Genomic DNA, 19,897 nt, shown 5'->3' with positions numbered 1-19,897 from the left:
AACTGATGTCAAGGGAAACACTGTTTCATGCAACATAATTGCATAAAATAGTCTCGAATCTTAAGACACATTTTGCATTATTATTTTAGGAGAAACAACTTCTTATATGGTTTGGATAATTAGCTTTTTGTGTTAGCTAGCATATATGTACAGCAATGAATGTAAAGTTTAGCCCCAAATATTTATCTAAAGTTTTTTCAGTAATGTACCGTACGTGATGTAGTATGTTATATACAAGCACTGGTATGTTTTCCTCCATTATCAAAGGATTGGAAGCTTGTGTTTGATTGCTGTGTACATTTATTGACAAAAAATACTAGTACTTGGTAACAGTATTTTGGGATATTGTATTTATATTTAGTTTTCGTCATTAATTATAAATTATCATTCAACAATAGCCTTTATTATGTACATCTTGTGCCTTTCTTTAGGATTAATCTGCAGTGTTTGTGGTTTAATTTGTTGTGGAATATAAAACAGTAGGGCTGAGTATTGATTTGAAATTAGCAGATATTGGTTATACAAACGTGTTTTAACCCATTTTTCCATGTGACAAAATATGACACTGCTCAGTGCTGTGAAATAAAGAACATTAACAAAATAAAATTAAGTCTAAAAATTGGAAAATTGCCTGATTTAGATCAAGATATACCTGATTAAATGAGATTTTAAAAAGTCCTGAGAACCTGATCGAGGAAGTTGGCAACTTTTTGATGGTAAATCCTCAGACACATTTTTGATCAGTGCTCAAAAAACACTCAGGTTCAATCCCCAGCTCAAATAAAAAGCCACAGAAAAGGAGAAATAACTGTTCAGACTTGTATCAAATGGCCCCTCCTCTCTGTACCACCCGTTCTACTGTGTCAAAATGTTTGCGCTAATATGGATTGTGTGTCAGTGTTGTGTTGGCTGCGCTGTGGAATTGTTATGTGATCTGCTGTTTAGAGCGGAGGGGAGGACTCCAATCACCTGCGTTATGAGATGCCACTTTGCATACTGATAGAGTTACAAGCACCCTGTCAGAGCCCTGAGGGGAGTTGTAGGAGCTGTGTGTGTGCAGAGATGTGTGTTGTCTGCATTACAGCACGCACACTAAAAGAACAAAAGGATCCTTTGAGTGCTGAGTTTCAGAGGAAGCTGTCAGACATGTCTGCTCTTCTCTAATCCGGTGTTTGGGATTATCCTGCACTATTATGGAATGCTGTTTAACACACACATGCACACGCGCACACAATGTGTCGTCAGTCACTCATACTGTGTGAAACTTAATACACTCTCATTCTCTCAGGTGACAAACTTGCACTTGTCCAACAGCTGTAAATGTAAACTATGAGATATAGACAGTGTTGGTCCCGCCTCTTGGCCGTCTCACATTACAAACACATTATATGTAATTACACAAACACAAATAACATCCTGCAAACTTACAGCACAGTGGTATATTCTCAATAAATAAACACAGGCTAAATTTAAAAATGAATACAGTTTAATTGTGTTTGTGTTTTAATATCCCTGTGGACGTTACATCCCTTAAAGAGACGATACCACGGAGACACTAGTTGTCAAAAACAGGGCTGATGGCGATCAGCTCATCGCCAAAAAATGTGGATGATGGTGAAAGACCAAAATAAAACTGAAAGAAGACTCCACTCTGTCTCCTCCTGCAGCAGTTTAAATCATTCCTCACACTTGCAATGAATTAAGAATTTTAGGTAACACATGTATCAGTGCCTGATATCGTCTATGCACAAGAGTCCTTAGATGATTTACCTTGTATTTATTCTGTGTTTTAATGAAACCAAACACAGTACAGATGTTTTCACTGACATATTTTACTGTCAACTACTGTGTAATATTAAAGTATTTTCATCAATTACCTTTAAAGTCCATAAAGATTTTTATTTTACTTTGATGCTGAGCAGTTTGTCATATTCTGTTAATTGGAACAACTACAGCAATTACGACGCAAAGTTGTGTCACAACATAAAAATACATACGTGTTAATGATGGCACCTGCACTGTGTGAGCGACTTTCAGAGTGAGTGAATGAACGTGTTTGTGGTTGTATGAGGGTAAGTTTTATTAAAAACTGCAATGGGAGTCTAGATTGAGATCTGTGTAGGAGAACGCAGAGGAAGTTCACTGTGGTCCTTGTCATTCTCTGAATTGTTGTGATGCAAATAACAGTGTTTATAATTAGAAATAAGATTAATTTGAAGTTAAATACAGTCATATGTAAACATCTACAGTAGTAAGAGGTTATCTGGCCTCTGGTATCAGTCCAGGGGCCCAGGTCACTCTGAAGTCGTCATTTCAATACTATTTGCCTAATCTCAGTTTGAGATGGCTGCAGATGATTGCCAGTGTATCCGGGAAGTAGTGGCCTTGATGGATGTGGGTCCGAAAAGACCAGCTGATAACACTACCTCATGACGTACGTGAGCGAGACCATGTTTGAGCTGAAATGTGACGTCGTAACTTGTTAGCGCACGTGTCTGTGTACATCCACGTGAATACCTTGTATCATAGCTGTAAGTGCAGGTCATTAATCTCATTATCAGCGGTGTGAGGCGGGGCAGGCGGGGCCGGAGCTGCGTCTGCTCCGATTCAAGCCCTTTCCCTCTGGCCCACTCCAAAATAAGAACAGTTTTCCTCTTATTTTTCAGGCTTTAACATTCTTGTCTGGCAGCTGTGCAAGCATGTTGTGGAACAGAGCTGAGAACCTCTTAAGCTACAAATGATCTGGAAAAGCCAGCTCTGGTCGAGCTCTGTAGTGGGGAAGACGGGAATCTGCAGCTTCTCTAAAACTCTCAGCACTGATGTTAAATCTGAAGGAATGCACTGTGTTGGCAAAGCCGCAATAATTCAGACAGACTCAGGTGGTTTTCAGTGATTAGAAATTTACTATGTTTAACTAAAAGCTCTGTTTTTATTTGTGCAGGAATTTGAATGAATCCCTGCTTATAACTGCATTTGTGGGTTCATGTAAATGTGGGTTTGTACTATGTTTGCATGTGCTGCTGAGGCAGAAGGTGTGCGTGTTTTGTGTATTTGCCCACATGTGGATACCTGTGTGTGCTCAGATTTGTGTGTGAAACCCCGGGGTTAATGGCATTAGCAGGCTGTGATTGGGGCTGATGGCTTTCTGCGGCCGTAATAGCAGCTCCATTAAGTGTTTACTGGGAGCCATTCCACATGTCAGCTGTAGTCAAGCAGCCAGAGACGGAGGACCGTGGGGCCCTAACGGGCTGGGATACTGGGAGGGAGGCGAGACACAGAGGAGGAGAAGGGAGGATGGAGAGGTCAGCTGGCTGCAAAGGAGGGAGGTCTAGATAAGTCATCACTTAAACTGTGGTTTGGAGTTTGGGTTGTTTTTTTTCCTTTCTTTCTTTTTTTTTCTCAGAAACTTTTTAGACATTTCAAGAGAATCAGGACCAGTTTTCAGCCTGTGGACTCAGAAAACATCCACCTTACTGAGGAGTTGCGCTTTGTGCAAGACACTCTGCAGCAGCATCTAGGACAAACTGATCCACAGGGATTAATAAAGTGAAAGTTTAAAGCTCTGTTTCATCCAATTTAGTAGGTATTAGTCATAGAGAAGTTAGGACCTTAATAGCATATTTTCTGCAGTGGTGAGAGTGCACTTTGTGACCTATACAGTAATACAGAGTATTCTGAGTCAGCAGGCTGCCTTTGGTTTGGACCAGGGATTTTCCCGCAGTGTAGTAGTTTTGTGCTCTATCTGTGTTCTATCTGACAGGAGCATATGGAAAGGATTAAATATAATACACTCACAGAAAAAAAGTGGCAGCCACCGCACTGTTCTCGAGAAACTGGTGCTGAATCGCCATTAGGTGATTGAATGCTTTTTTTTTTTTTTTTAGCCTGATATGGTTGAAAGTTGAATAAGTTTTCTTGTGACTTCTGGTAAAAGCTGTATTTTTTTTTTAGCTCTTTATTTTATACATGAAATAATCTGTCCGTTAAGAAGATATGGAAGACAATTATGTTACAGCAAGTTTCCTTACATGGACAATTGTTTGAGCCAGCTTGAGTCAGTTAGGGATGTTTGACAATATTTTATCCAATCTGAATCCTTCCAAATCCCAACTGGAATTATGTATGTTTAAGGTTGTTTTTGGTTTGTTTGTTCATTTTTTTGTTTGTTTGATTTAAAAAAGTCACAAAACTCAAATAAAACTGAAACATGCCCATCATACCCTACAGTTTAATACTAAAAGATGGCCATTTGATGGCCTAAAGCAAAGTTAAGACTAAGTTAGAATACATATGTATCATCTAGCTAAATAAATGTAGGTGAAGCAGCATGGATAAACTCTATACCGCACAAAGGAACAGTTTAAGGGTAAAATAAGCAGGTGGGCATTACCCACAATGACCAATACAACAGAAGATACTGAGATACCTCACACAGTATGTTATGTTATATTTTCCAACCCTACTTTAATAATAAGAAATGTGTCACCGCAGACTCTGAGGTTAATAAATCTGGGTTGTAACTAGATCTAAAATGGAACAAACCGTTTGTTTGCATTTGAATTTTCTGGCCCTGAGCACCGATGACAGATTTCAAAACATTCTTATCAGAAAGTATGATGTTACAGCATTTGAACTTTGGTCACCGTGTTTCCCCCTCGTGCATTTCGAGAATATAACTCAGGTAAAAGGGGTTCGGGGTGGTCGCAGGGGTCGGTATCTGTCTCTGAGCCGGAGTCGAGTGTGGAGTGTGTGATGGGGGTCATCCTGTGGCCATGTGAACAGGAAGGTGCGGGTTCAGTGTGAAGGGCTGAACCTCTGAGCTGTTTATCAGATAGCTAATGAAGCAGAGCAATCCTGAGAGAGACCGAGGGGAGAGGGAGGAGGGGTGGAAGAGGAAAAAAAGAGAGAAGGGGGAAAGGGGGCAAAAGGTAAAAGAAGGAAGGGAAAAGATGGAGAAGTTAGATGTGGGAATATTCACAGTTCACAGTAACTGTTATCACTGAGCACACTAAGAAGAATAAACCACAGTCTCCCATGATTTCAGTGAGCTTCTTTCCCATTACAATGAGTAGAAAAATACACATCATATTATTTATTACATTTCCTGGTTAAAAATCAGCAGAGGCCGTATCACTCAGCTCCTGCCGTAAACATTTTCTCTGGCTGCAAGAGAATCCAAGCTGCGTTCCCAAATCCCATCATCACAGCCGTCCAGTTTACTGCAGGCTGCACATTCATCAGTGTGGTCCGCAGGAGAAAGGAAAAGAGCCTGCTTCGTTACAAGTTTAAATAATCAGCCAGTCAGATGATCAAAACAGTATTACACAGTGGATGTCAGTGTTGATGATATTTCACTGTTTCCACTGATTATTAATTCTGCTCACACTGAAGAGGGAGGGGTTGGATTATTTCTGAAATGACAGAATGTGAATTCACTTCTGATTAAATTCTCAGATCAAATTCATTTTGATATTTTATTTATTTTTCATCATTATTGTGGAATATGTGAGCTGCCACAAATGATCATTTGCATTATCCAGAAATTTGTTTTGTGTTTTAACTGTTTGTTTTAGAAAGTGGCCAAAAAATAGTAAAAATAAAACGTCCACCACAATTTCCCAAAAGGACGTCTTTAAACTGAGCTGAAAACCTGATAATATTCTGTTTATAATGATATTTGGCATTTTGCTTTAAAACATGCATTAAAAAAATCAGATATCCAGATTGTGGATGATTTAGCATTTTGGACTGTGTTGTTTTAAAATAATAAAAAAAAAACACAATATAGGAATAATGCAGTAAAAAACATTTAGATGTTTATTTATTAATGACAGTTATTTATTTTGGATACACTTATTTATAGTCACTTGGGACAAAAGCATCAGCCAAATAATGTAATCTAATGTTAAAGTTAAATTTGCCTTGACTTGAATTAATTGTCTGCAGCTGCTTCTTCACTATTAATATGTACTTTTACAGATTTACTGAAGCGTTTCTTCACCATTTAAGGAAAAAGTATCAAACAAAAATCGCTTGCAGTTTTTTACAGACCTACAGCGTTTCCTTATCTGTTGAGTGATAAACCGACAGAAACATTTGGAAGCACAGATTCTGATGGAGTTGTGTTCGTGTAAAAACGAGCATGCTTCGATCGGTTTGTTCCACTGTCACTCATACATGGAGGTGCCAACAGTGGCTTGTGTAGCAGTGTGAGAATCTGGTTTGTTCATCAGGGGCCAGAGGGTGAGAGGTCAGAGGTCAGGCTCAGGGGAGCCATCAGCCTTGAGCGGTCAGGTGACCCTGAACGATCCTGAGATAGGACGGCCTCGCCTCCCTGAGGAGGAGCATTCCATCACTGCTAAGTGTGTGAGAGTGTGTGTGTGTTTGAGAGGCCAACTAGTAATGATGCACAGGAGTGTCACAATAGAGCAAAATACATCAGTTGCTTTATCCATCAGTCTTTTTCACTGACACAAGTTGTTGTTGCCATGAAATTCGGTATCAGTATCCACCCCTCTGACCGCTCCTCTGTTGTCACTTTCACAGATCAGAATATTTTGCTTATACACAAAAAAAATATATAAATTTTATCAGAACATTTCCATGTATAAATACAATAAAAATACTCTTCCAGTACTTTTCCATTTTGGACACAGATTCCTATAAATTTTCTTGACCTTCTGACCTTCTCTCTGGTCTGGCTGGTAAAGATTTCCCCCTTGACCAACACTGTGTCTCAGAAAGAGATTTGCACTAAGTTAGCTGTGGATATTCAGTGCTCTTCTACTCCAAGCATTTATCCTAATATTTTACTGAAACCCTGACATTTCCTCTTGCACCACCATATGGCAAAAACTTGTGTAATCTAATGGTCTGAGCACATTTATGCTCCAACGTTTCCATCACATGCTTTTGTTTTTGGGATGTGATGAACTTTTAAGCTTGTAGGAGCAACTACTGGGGATTTAGGCTTTTAGGCTTTTTTCCTGTGTGTGTGTGTGTGTGTGTGTGTGTGTGTCTGCAAAATACACACCTATGAGTACTATTGCAGAGGGATCTGCAAAATGTGCAGAGTGAGACAGCCAGTTTCTGCTTTGTCCAACTTTACCACATAAAACATACTGATGTGGCTGGATGGAACACATAGACACACAGAAACACACACACACAGACAAAACTCCATTCAATACAAATCCAAGTAGAGCAAATAAACTGTGCTGATGTGCTCCTCGGAGAGCGAGACAGGCAGAATGTTTAAGTCACCTGATAGAGACGGAGGAAGCCAACTCTCCACCTTCCTGCTGTCCTGTCTGGCTTGCAGCTCTGCTCTGCTGTGGAGAACTTAAGAGTTTTTAAACTGTGTGTGGCTGTGGACATATGTGTGGGGTTATACTTATACTACTGATGCCACCAGGGTCAGCCACTGCTACCTGGCTTGTGTTGGACATGTCTGTGCACAGGTACAGTGTTTACAATAAGAGGGAACAGAACTAGTGCCCTGTAGTTTTCCATACAACAAAAAAGGCTGTTAGAACTGAAATCTAAAATCTAAAATATCCCCAACTTTAAAAAACACCTGAACTTCTGTAAAGGCCAGAAACTGAAAGTAGTCCTTCTTGGTCATTTTGTCTCTGTCCTCCTCGTTCATTTCATCTCTCAGTACATGTGCAGCCGTCCTCTGTCCATCTGTCTGTCTGTCTTCGTGTCCCTGGCGAGTCTCTTCTAATCAGGCTGGACGTGCCAGGGGTCAGCAGCTCTGACCCTGCTGGCTCTGGGTCACCATAAATATTATGGGACCACGCACAGACGCCCTCGCTGGCTGTTTAATATAGTACTGGGTCCAGTAAGGGACAGTTTTCTTTGGGGTATATAGGCTAATAATAATGCTGCCTACGCTGTGTAGTCAGAAACACTGAACACAAGTCAGGATGGTGCAGGATGTAGTTTTATTTCCTTAAAGTTTGACATCCCTTTAATTTTGCTGTTAACTTCTTGTCTGTCTTACTGCGTCGTTTCACACTGTTGGACAGTGTCAGCAAATCTGTTTGCGTGCACATGTGCATGTGCATTCGTGGCCACGTGTGCAATTTTGTGTGTGCCAGTAGCACACTGGGCCTGTGGGAGTGATCTGTCCTCCTTTCCCACAGTATGCGTCCCCTGAGCCCCTAGTGGTGACGTCAGGACAGAGGTACCGGCGAATGCCCCGCTCAAAGGTCACAGGTTCACTTCCTGTCTATCAGGATCGAGTTGGGCAGTGTCCAGCGTGAAGCGCCAAGCTGTCTTTATGATCTCTCAGTGGTTTAACCTCTCTGTCTCTGTGTCTGTCTCTTTCAGGCGATGTGGCTGATGCTGCAACAGGAGGAGCCAGAGGATTTCGTCATAGCGACGGGGGAGGTGCACAGCGTGAGGGAGTTTGTAGAGAAGGCCTTCAAACATGTGGGGAAGACTGTTGTGTGAGTACGCTCGCACACTCTTTCAGATATGTACATTTCCATAAATGTTTTGTCAATGTTTCATGTTTAGATGAGAAGTCCTTGAAATATTTCTCCCTTACACATGAGGAGGCGATCATTGTCATTAAAATGGCCACACAACATATGTGGACTGTGTGAGTACATGGTCCAAATCTTTGTCAGAACTTCCCATTTTCATTGTGTAGGTTGCTAGCTCTGAGGTTAGCTGTAGTGAAGGGGATTTTGGAAATGGTAACAGGCAGGAAGTGGAGGAGAGCAGAATACCGCCTGAAATGGGCGCCCAATGGCAGCCTCATACCCACAGTCTACATCCAGTGAGTCAGACTGCTTCTTTGTATGAAAATAAGTCATGACAGCAGGGTCAGACAGTGGCATTTCTCTTGTAATGAATGTGCCTCTTAATTCTGATCAGTTCAAATTAGTCTAACAAAACAAAATTTGGGATTTTATTCTGTAGCAGTGAGGTGCAAAAACTCATCTGACCAAGTCCTAAATTTCAACTTTCTTAACTGTTCTTTGGTGCTTGCAGCAGAATTCTGTATTCAGTCCAATAAATGATGAAAGAACATGTGTTAGGGAATTTCCAAATTTGCATGGACTGTAGTGAGAAGTCAGAGTTTTAAAATCCATCACTGATGCAGCCTGTGAGAAACCTGAGATTACTTTTCGTCATTTATATTAAACATTACATACATTACACATATATTTTCGACAACTTCTGCCACTCATTCGGTGCCACATCTCAGCCCCTCCGCCTCCATCTCACCTCTCATTCACCTCCCTCTCATGTCCTAGAAGACACGGACATGTTGGTGAAGGTGTGTGTGACTGTTCGGAGGTGACATGTTTTGTCTGCACGAGACGTTAAAGAAACAAACTGCACAAGAAATAATCAGGGAGACAGAGCGACTCACAGCTGAATCTTTGAACAGCTGTGGGAAAATGTTCTCTCTGGTTAAGATTTTTTTTTGAATGTTTTCCAGGTGGGAGGGAAAAGATGAGAATGAGGTTGGTCGCTGCCAGGAGACAGGAGTGGTACATGTGAAGGTGGACCCCAAATACTTCCGCCCCACTGAAGTGGTAAGTCAGGGTTCTCCCTTTGTTTGTGTACATGTTATCTACCTTTTCCCTTCCCTCCGTTAATCACCAAACCTTTAAGAGATTATTTTGTAATAACATAATATAACCACATAATGCCCTGGTATCCATCAACCCCTTTTCACTCCCGTCATTTAATCAAATAAAGGCCAAAATGACCTTTAATGTTTTTCTGATATTACCTTGAGTCAACTTAACTAAAAAGATCTTCACACTTATCATTTGTATATTATGAGATTTATAAGAAACAGATGCCTTTTTCCCTATTAACTACAGCCCAAGCTAATATATGATCATTTATCATACCATACTGGTAGTTTATGGTTTGGTTAAACATTGCATTATTAGCAGCCATTTCTCCAGGAGCATTTGCTTCCATTTATTTCTAATTTCTTGCTTGCTGTGCAGTTTATCTGGCAGAAGTCGGTTCACTGTAACATGTAATTCATATAGTTCCAAACAATTCATGACAAAGCACGGTGCATATTTCCTGTTCTATATACCTGACCTTAACATGAATATAACATGTTTTTTCTTCATGTATCTGATTGCCGGTCATTGTGTTTGAGACCGTACACTTATCGGCTCCAGTTGACAGCCTCAGGCTGCTTATTGTATGGAAACAGTTGGAATCAGGCCAGTTTGCCTCTTTAAGTAATGTAGGCTGCATCCTGCCGGTTGGTACTGAATGGGTGCTCATATTCTGGCAAGCAACTGTGACGAGTTGTATTTAATAGTGAGGGTGTGGGCTGGAGCCAGTAACTCTGGTGGTGAAGGGACATTTGCTGAGTGAAAGGATGATTTGATAGAACAGACTAGACACAGACATCTGTGTCAGTTTTCATCACAGGGACAAGAGTGGACATGACTACCTGTGTGTTACAGTTGCGAGCATCCAAATCAAAAAAATGAGCCAGTGTATTACCCCTCCATCTCTCTCTAGGTGTGAAGTGTCTTTGACGTTTGGGAGGTCTTTCTCTCATCGCTGTGCCCCAGGGGCATTGTGGCTGCTCTCCATGGAGGGTGTAGGGTTACCCCGGGGTGTTGTGGCCGAGATTAGCTGTCAGGTTTTCAGTTTAAAGCCAGGAGCACCCCTCTGCTGAGCTTTCGGCCTGGCAAGATTAGAGCTGAGATCCAGTTGAGTGATGGTGGAGGATTAGCGAGGAGGCCCTGCTGACTGACTGCTGAGGTGATGGAAGCATCGGTCACACACCTGGGCCAGTATTCTTAGTGCATGTTGGCTCATTCATTCAAGGTCCTAACCCTGAATCCTAACACTGAAAACTAGTCCGGAGAGTCAGCCACCGCTGAGCTGTCAGCAAAGAAACAGTTAGGTATCTTTTCAGAGGCGCTTTTGCAATTCATCAGCAAACAGACAATATCTCCTGCTGTGCTGATACCTAGTGTACCTAATGTGTTGATGCGTGATGAGTGTGGAATGTAGTGCATGCAAATATCAGACAACTCACTGTGTCTGTTTCAAGTGACTGCGGATAAACATCCACTCACACATGATGTTTATGCAGACAGCTTCAACGAGTTTCGAGACCAAAGAACAACAAAAAGTGAGGTGGACAAAAATGATAGAAACACCTTTTAATGTTATTGTTCTCCAACTCCACAAACACTCGAGTCATAACAACCTGTTGCAGCTACACTGGTAAGTAAATAGTGGTAGAAGCTGCATTTTTTACACGGGTATTCTTTTTCTAAAAACTCCTTGTATGTGTTCCATGAGGTGTAACACATTTTTTCTCAAACGTTTGCTTGCTAGCAGTCATCTTCTTCTCTGCTTTTGCTGGTGCATTTCTGCACATTACTGCCACCCATCTATCACTGGAGTAGTATGAACACATTGCTGCAGGGACCCACTTTTTAAACACAAGAACCAGTGCGCAGAAAGGAAACTGTTGATGACCCGTGCTACGATACGTACAAACAATACTATGGCTACTGCAGACTGATGACAAGTTGAATGCGTACGTGAGGCCACATTAGCATAAAGGTGTTGTGCGTTATGAGACATAAGATCTAAGATCTCAGAGGACTGACTTTTCCTGCAGAGAATCAGTCAAAACTGACAGATGTAGTTTATACACACAATTGTCTCTGTTTACACCTGCCTGGTTTGCTGTGTCTGACCTAATTCTTCGGTCCACATGTGGCACAGATCTAAATATTTATCATGAAGCTGTAAACTGGAAAACAGAATAGGTTTTCAGATCTGTTTTGAGCCACATTCATGTGTGGGAATGAATCACTGCCCCAACCAAATTTCCAAACCCGAACACCCAAACCAGAGATCACACTCCAACATATTACTTCTTCTTTCCTTTAATTTCAGATTGTGATCTGGCTTTGTTTGTCGATTTGGCCTGAATATGGACATGAACAGGAAGCCAATAAATCAAAGACAACCTGTTGATGATTATTTAATGTCAATGATGTGTTTGTCTTTTTTTCTTATGGCATAATATAGAGCAAAAGGCATTTCTCAAGTCCCAAAAGCCCTTGGTGATGACTTCAGATGTTTTGTTTTTTCAGAGTCCAGAGTTCACAGTCCAAAATCCAAATATATTTGATTTATCTTGATATAAAACAGAGAAAAGTACAAAATCTGAACCTGGAACCACTACTTCAGAATACATTACCGACAATCAACCGGTTGTAGCTCAAATGGAGCAGAGGGTAAAAGTCACAGGGATAATGAGAGGAAAACGGTTCATTTACAGCAGCGATTTCTCTGCTCTGTCTCACTATCTCTTTATTTCTATGGTAGGGCTTAAAGAGACTGAAGAGTGTTTAACCTCTGACCTCTTCAGACAGGAAGTGACTGACACTGGGCTCACAGCTCAGCATTGTACCTCTCCTCAAGTGGAAATACCTGTCATCGAATGTGTGTGTGTGTGTGTGAGTGTGCATTAAGGATTCAGCTGACTCAGACTCTTTCAGTGTCATGTTTGCTATTTAGGTGCAAGAAAATTTAGATCCGTGTGGGGCCTGTGTGCAAAATGTGTGTGTGTGTGTGGCTGTACATGAGAGGAGTGTGTCCTCGGGCTGTGTGCTAATATATATGTAATTCATCATTATCCCTGTCAGTGTGTGTGTCTGACATGAGCTCATTTATCTCCCCAGCCCCTTGGGACAGGAGCGAGCAACCGGGGAGGGGTGTGAGGGGGTTAAATATGCAGGTGTGCTCCACATGTGGTGCAAGTGTGTGTGTGTGTGTCTTTTGTGTGCACTTGTCTGTGTTTGTTTGGGATAGGACGCCTCGAGGCTGCAGAGCTGACGGCGAGTTTGTCTGTGGTCTTGGAAGCTGTTTACCGGTTGTGAAACATGCTGGTTAAAAAGAAAAAAATAAAGCTACCACCATTTTCCACAGATAGTCACATGTGAAAGAGAAAGACGTGCGGTTTGAAGCTGTCACGGTTGTTTTGAATTAAGCTGCAGGTTAGTTTCAAACTGCACCAACTGTCATGGCTGCTGTTTGTTTCCATTGTATTGGCTTTGCAGAGCTGTCAGTCACACTTGTCAGCCTATGGGTTTCTGCCAGCACTGAGGTTTGGCTTGGGTGAGCGGCCTCTGCCTGAGCCCTCTCTAAGGTGTGTCTCTGTGTATCATGCTCTAATGGTTATGATTAATTTTGGTTGCCAGGTGATATAGTATCATGGCTTTGGAGGTTTCTGCTGCCATCAGATGGTTTTCTCTGTCTGGTTCTCACAGTTTTGTTAAGACATTGAGGGATTTACAAGGCTGGAGCCGATACCTGACTGTGTTTGAGATCCTCCTTTATTTAAAGCACATGATTAATGAAGGGAGCTACACAGATGTCAGAATGAACAGAGAATGGAAGAGCACAGGTGGAGGAAAAATAGGTGTGTGAATTAGTACACTATAATAGATGAACAATGTGGAGTAATCTGGTGCTTAGTATGTGTGGTGTGTTTTTGCTGTCTTCAAATAGAACTCTTGAGGTTGTATTTTTGACTTGGGAAGTCAAGTATGCATCCAAGTGACGATAAAAATGGACAATGCCTTGAAGCTTTTTCAAAAATGTCATGCATTTTAGTGTCACTCCAGAGACAAGAAAAGTACAGAAACTACAAGGGTACAACTGTAATTTAATATTGCACCATGCTGCTTGGGGACCTAGGAGAGTTAGATCTAAAAAAGAAGGATCACAATTATTGCAACAGAGGCTAAGATGGCCTGAATTTTACTGTAGTGTGGGTCAGACACCAAAAATGTTCAATCCTGCACTTTCTGATACAGGACAGGGATTTTCAAAGTCTGACATTGTGAGCCTCCCCTCAGACAAAATTGAGTCAACTGCACCCGCCCTCAACTTTCCTCAGTAACACTATACTGTCACTGTATTAACTATATCTTAAACCTTACCCTATACACGTCTATGTGATGGTTAATGTGCCTTCAGATTCACCTTAAAACTCCTCCACCACCCTCCTCTCTTCTTGAAAGTCATTCTTTGATTAACGTAACACACGCCGAGACCATGGTGAGTCACTTGTGCCAGTCAATGTTCTGTTCATCGTGTTTCTTTTCAGTTAAGCTCCTGTAGTTTCAAGCTGCAATGCTCTTGGTGTCAAAGATCATCATATTTTGCTGCTTTAAGAACCTTAATTTCCTGCTTGTTTGATTGCTGCTGCTAACATCGACTGTGTTGGTAAGTTGCCCAGATCAGAGGGTCAAATCACAGTAACTATCCTCCTGTTGTTTCAGGACACAGAGGTGGTGCCCCTCAAAACTTTACAATAATGAAACTTTTTTTGCATATTTTGTTGGATCCCCCTTTCACACTTCATAGCTAGAGTTTGTAACACAGATTTTGCATGAAAAATTTCAGTTTCAGAAAACATGACGCCACCACATGACATCTTACAAATGTTCTAAACAATAAGTTTTGATGTTAGTATTCTGATTTTCAGAAATTAGAAATGTATCCAGTTTAGTTGTTTGATTTGGCCTCAGATATATGAAATAGAGGTAAAGTGCAAGTTCAATGCATTGGAGAGTTACCCAACAACATGTGTCATATGACTGATAATTGATGAGGGGGGTTTTGTGCAGTTTCTCCTCTTTCCCTCATTTAAATTTCAACTTGAAATATTTATTGAAGGTCCCACTTTGTCTCAGTTAGCATTGGAAGCACTGATTGTTGATGTAGACCTAGTTTTGGACCATGGTGATTGTGTGTGTGTCTGTGCACGACACAATTGTGTGTGTGTGTGTGTCTGCATGCGTGTACACACTTGTGCGTGTCTGAGCTAATGCAGCCCGGCTGTCATACTTCCAAGTTCATGTGTCACTGGAGGGTATAAACTGATGCAAGTTGAGTGACAGCTTTGTGGTTTTTGTCCAACCTCTCATGCAGAGGAGAAGGAGGAGTGGTGATAAATGGGAAGTTGTCTCTCAATCGGTCTTTATCTCTCTCTCTCTCTATCCCTCTCTCTATCCCACTGGTGTTCGCATAACTCCTCCACTGTCATTTTCTCAGCACACCCTTTTGCACTCACTTCTCTGTCTCAATCACAGTGATGCAACAGGAACTGGACAGCAGCGGGGGAATGTCCTTCCAGGCGAGATTATCCCTCTTTTTTTAAAGACAGACAGTTGCCCTCTTTCTCACCTGCCACCCACTCACTCTGTTGTTGAGACCAGAATCTAAAACAGCAATCATCTGTCCATCAGCTGTTATTTGCGACTGATTTTATTCGAATTGTAAAACAAAACAGTAATTGGGTTATAACTTCATTGAGCCCTCCGATAGATGTACATTAACCCAAGTATCATCCACAAAACACAAGGAATAGTACTGACGAGCACGTTGATCTATAATGTGAATTCTGTGGTAATGCTCCCAGCATGAAATATTTTGAGGTTTAGCATGGTGTATAGTAGCTCCCCAGTGTTCCTTGCTGTCTTTATCGATAAGATCTAGAAATCATCTTTGTATAATGACAGATTGGAGAGATTTCCATCGACGAGCTATCAGTCCTTTGGCAGCTGTAAGGCGGGCTAGCCAGAGGCACCTCTGCTAGAGTTGCAAGTAGGAACTGTTTATTTTTATTTAATCTTTTCCCATCAGTAATGCTTTTAATTAATCAGATAATTTTAGAGTTAAAAATATATTTGAAAATAGTAGGAAATGCACATTATAAGTTCCCACGGTCCCAAGTTTCATGTGTCCAGCTGTCCAAAAAACTCTAAAGATATTCAAATTTTATAATAAAAAATAATTATTCAGATTAGAAAAATGCAGCACATCTTGAAATATCAGAAGCCCCATGAATGTTTGAAATTTTGGCTTGATAAATGACTCCAAAGATGAATCGATTGTCAGAATTGTTGTTGCTTAATTTTCCACCAGTCAATTAATCAACTAATAATTTTAGCACACCCCTTCATGATCATCGCACTCACATCACTGTGGTTCACATTGGCATGATTGGGAGGCTATTTATCTCTGTGGTGCGTTTTGATTGACAGTGAGGAATCATCACCTCAGGTTCCCATGTATCAAGAAGTACAAATGTAAATTAGGCTTTGTTAGAGTCACGTACCAGCATTCCCTGCAGTGCAGTCATGTGCTGTCAATACATGACCGATTATCCTTTTGTTTTAAACGTGCAAGTTTATTCTTGTGCGGTACAAACAAGTGTGAAAAACAGGAGTGCTACATACCACCGTTGCTGTTGCACAGGCCTGTGTGAGTCAGTGTTGAGTGTGTGCTGCTGTGTACACGTAAACAGACCCACAAAAGACATAGTTTGTCATTCCAGGTTGAGATTTATCTTTGTGTTCATGCAAGAGAGGAACAACACTAACAGTGATTAAATAAATCCTACTCTTATCTTCTCTCTGACCCCGTGCAACATCTTGCCGCTGCATCAGATCTTATTATAGCCTCTTAGTTGTGCCGTTGTTTATTATTTATTGGCCGCAAGTGTTCTGACTTTCACATTTCTACAAACAGCCCTAGAGCAAATGCAAAAATGAAAGAGCTGTTACAGCATGGCAGAACGTGGTATGAAATGATACGTGGCAGAATGTGGGTTGCATTAACACCTGTGAGATTTTGACAAAGTAGTTGCTCTGCCTGTTTTTTTGTATCCAAACTGCAGGTATGAATCAAAAGCTCCCACATCAACCCCTAAAAATAACCCTGTTGACACACCACACCTCGGTATCTGTCAACTGCCTAACCATGAGTGTGTGTGCAAAGTCTCAGTTTTGAGCTTCCGTCTTGCACTGGATGGCTGTCATACCAGCAGTGAGGCGCGCGTAACGAATTCGCCAGAAACACACTCGGCCGCATATTCTCATACGTCATCCGTCCTGTCGTCATTGGATAAGGAGCCCAGACAAAGGCTCCAGTGATACAGGAGAATAAAAACAGTGGGTGTTGTTGTAACCTCGAATGACTGGCCAGAGTCAGCCCACCTGCTGAGGTCATCATCGTGACAAAGACACACCTGACTGATCCAGTTACTAAATAATGTTTTGCATTGTCAAGCTTTATTGGACTTAAAGCACATTTCTACTCTTAGATACTCTGACACAATTAGATATCATCAGTATGTGATATTGAATGCATTCCTTGCGGCTTTGTGATGAAGTGTTGTGACCTGCCTCCACTACTTCAGTTAGTGATCTCATGAGTCTCACAGAGCGCCCTTTGATTGCTCCCACAGACGGGGCCTGAGGTGAACAAAGGCGGACGCAGGAACATCACCTGCTAGCTAGCTAGAAATCTAGTTTGTAAGCACTGGGTTGTAAAACCTCAATTAGAGCCATCACCTAGCGGATACAAGACTCTGAGCCTTGACATGCATGTGCACAAAAAGTGTCATACAGTGATGTTAAAGTAACAAGCAGCATGCATCACTCCAGTCTTGTTAACGTGCACTGACTGTGTGCTGTCTGGCATCTAGAACTGTATCACATACGCAAAAACAACAGACGTATGAACACTAAAAATACCATTATGAATACTTTAAGCAGCATTATGCTCATTGTCTCAGCTCATCACTTGCTGCTATTAATACCAAAGAAAATAACAGCTGTCATGTTCCTACATCATGTACCTACATAATGTTGTCGTTCTTTTTATCTATATTGCAGTTTTACAGTTGTTGTTTTAGCCTACTCTGTACACATGCCATCTGTTGGATGTCTGTTTGTCTTGGAAAAGAGATCCCTCCTCTGTTCCTGGTGTTTCATTCTTTCTTTACCTTGTCATAGAGTCTCAGGGTGGATTGTAAACTCTTTGTGATATGCGATTTTGTCTTTATAAATTAAATAGACTTGGCTTTACTACTTTCTTTCTTAGTAGGAAACTCAACAATAAGATTTTTGTCATCCAGCCTTCAGTGAAGACACATACTCTGACCTGAGGCTCTGATGTTTGTTAATAGATTTTTAATTTGTTTCAGCACAAGTTTTCTCAGGTCCTGACTTTTATGAATGTGCAACTGATCAAGGTCGTACAGGCTGAACTTGAAAACTATTGTGTAATAAAAGAATAAAAGAATCTCTCACTGGGGCCTTCATTATGCACGATGCTGTTTACAGATGAAGTAGTATCTGTGCATTGATTTTACTGTGTATGTCCTCTTGTTAAAACAGTGGCTTTCTTCTTGTATAATCGCAGAATTTCAGTGCAAAAAGAAAAAAAAAAAGTTATGGAATCAAGCTCTTGCTGTCTGGAACTGGGGAACAGATACTAAGACCCCTTTTGTGGCACTTAGAATTCACATAGTCAGTGGTTTCTGATTTCAAACCTTAATTGATGCTGAGGTTAAAATATCTTTAATCCAAGATAAACATACAATCAAACAACAACAGGCCAATAAATGCAGTCTATATTACTTCTTTGAGCGCATTTTTTCTTTAACCCTAACCAGGGTCATTGTTACAAACACATGTTGTGCAGCCCAGCATTGTTCAAACCCACAAAACTCCATATTAACTTCTAGTCAAGGTCCCGTGGACTCGAGAGATATAAAACATGTCAAACAAAACTGTGGGAAAATGTGTTTAAAATGACAAGACAGCTTGAAAATTTCCATCTGATGTTATGGTGGAGCCATGAAAACATGGTGGTTTGAATAATTCACTCAGGGTAAGCATCATATAGTTTCAATGAAGTGTTAGAACAACAAGCAGAGACATAATATATATGTGATGTTGTCATAGAATGTGGAAAATAACTTTTTTGAGGGCTACTTAAGAAGCAGACTCAAGGGGGAAAATCAGAGTTCAAGAGTTAAACACTGATGATATATTTAGTTATTTAGTTAGTCTGCTTGGTGGTACCAGGTTGAACCTCTGCACGTACAATATATGTCAAACTTAATTCCAGAAAAACAACCCTCCATTCAGTTTTTTAAACTAAGATACCAGTTTTGTCTTATTACCTATTTTCTCTTAATATCTTACAGCTATAACATTATGCAATGCATTGCTCAATAATGTTTGAATAAGTCAGCTGAGTCAGAGGAACAGCATGCATCTAAAATATTTCACTGTTTACCAGTCACAACAGCGTTGCTGGTGTCGTTTCACCTTGTTAGCCTTTGTGTGTGTGTGTGTGTGTGTGTGTCATCATGGCAGAATGTGGTCCTGGAGACACCTCCTGTAGCAGGAACTACCTCTAAGGTGGTACTTTGGCAAGTGCATCTATGTCTGCAGACAGATTTTGGCATTGTGATAACGTGACAAAGGCAAGATGCAATCACAAAAATGTACTGATCAAAATTAAGGTTGAGTGAGTTAAATATAGGATTTTAAGACACTAATCTAGACCAAATGAAAGATAAACTACATATTTCATCGACAGTAATAAAGCAAACAAAAGAAAAAAACACCACAACAACCAGGAACCTTAAGGTAAGGGCGTGCTCAAGATGAGCTATTTTGCACAAGGTGTTGTCCAAGGTGTTGTCTTCGTCTGAGGGCAAAGGATTCTCTCACTGGAAGGTGGGGTGAAAACCTTCAAAGGCATTCATTCATACTGTTCCACTCGTTTGCACACCTGAAGGACGACAGATGTAGTGACGTGAGGAAAACAGCAAGAGAGCCTGAGAGAGATGTTGAAGCATACTGACACCTTTAGAGTCAGCATGGTGTCTTATGTAGCAGTGGACACGAGAAACTTTTGTTCTCAGGCGTCGCTGCAGAAGCAGAGCTGGTGTTGGGTTTTATTTTACTCCGTGCAGGCGGTCCAGACTTCATAAATCCACTCCCAGGATCCTTGTAGCACTGTCTCCACACACAGAATGAGTATTGCAGTTTCTCTGATTGGA

General features: G+C 41.0%; 1 protein-coding gene across 1 annotated transcript in view; it reads left to right on the top strand.

Moving 5' to 3' along the window:
- Positions 1-19,897, top strand: part of gmds (GDP-mannose 4,6-dehydratase) — a 153,786-nt gene that overhangs the window by 109,072 nt on the left and 24,817 nt on the right. The window contains exons 8-9 of the mRNA XM_018670909.2: positions 8,335-8,453; positions 9,458-9,554. Coding sequence (XP_018526425.1) covers positions 8,335-8,453; positions 9,458-9,554 — 216 coding nt within the window. The remainder of the gene's footprint in view (positions 1-8,334; positions 8,454-9,457; positions 9,555-19,897) is intronic.

The sequence above is a fragment of the Lates calcarifer genome, linkage group LG17 (genome assembly GCF_001640805.2).
Source record: "Lates calcarifer isolate ASB-BC8 linkage group LG17, TLL_Latcal_v3, whole genome shotgun sequence".
Taxonomy (NCBI): Eukaryota; Metazoa; Chordata; class Actinopteri; family Centropomidae; genus Lates; species Lates calcarifer.
This window is presented reverse-complemented; position numbering and strand designations above follow the sequence as displayed.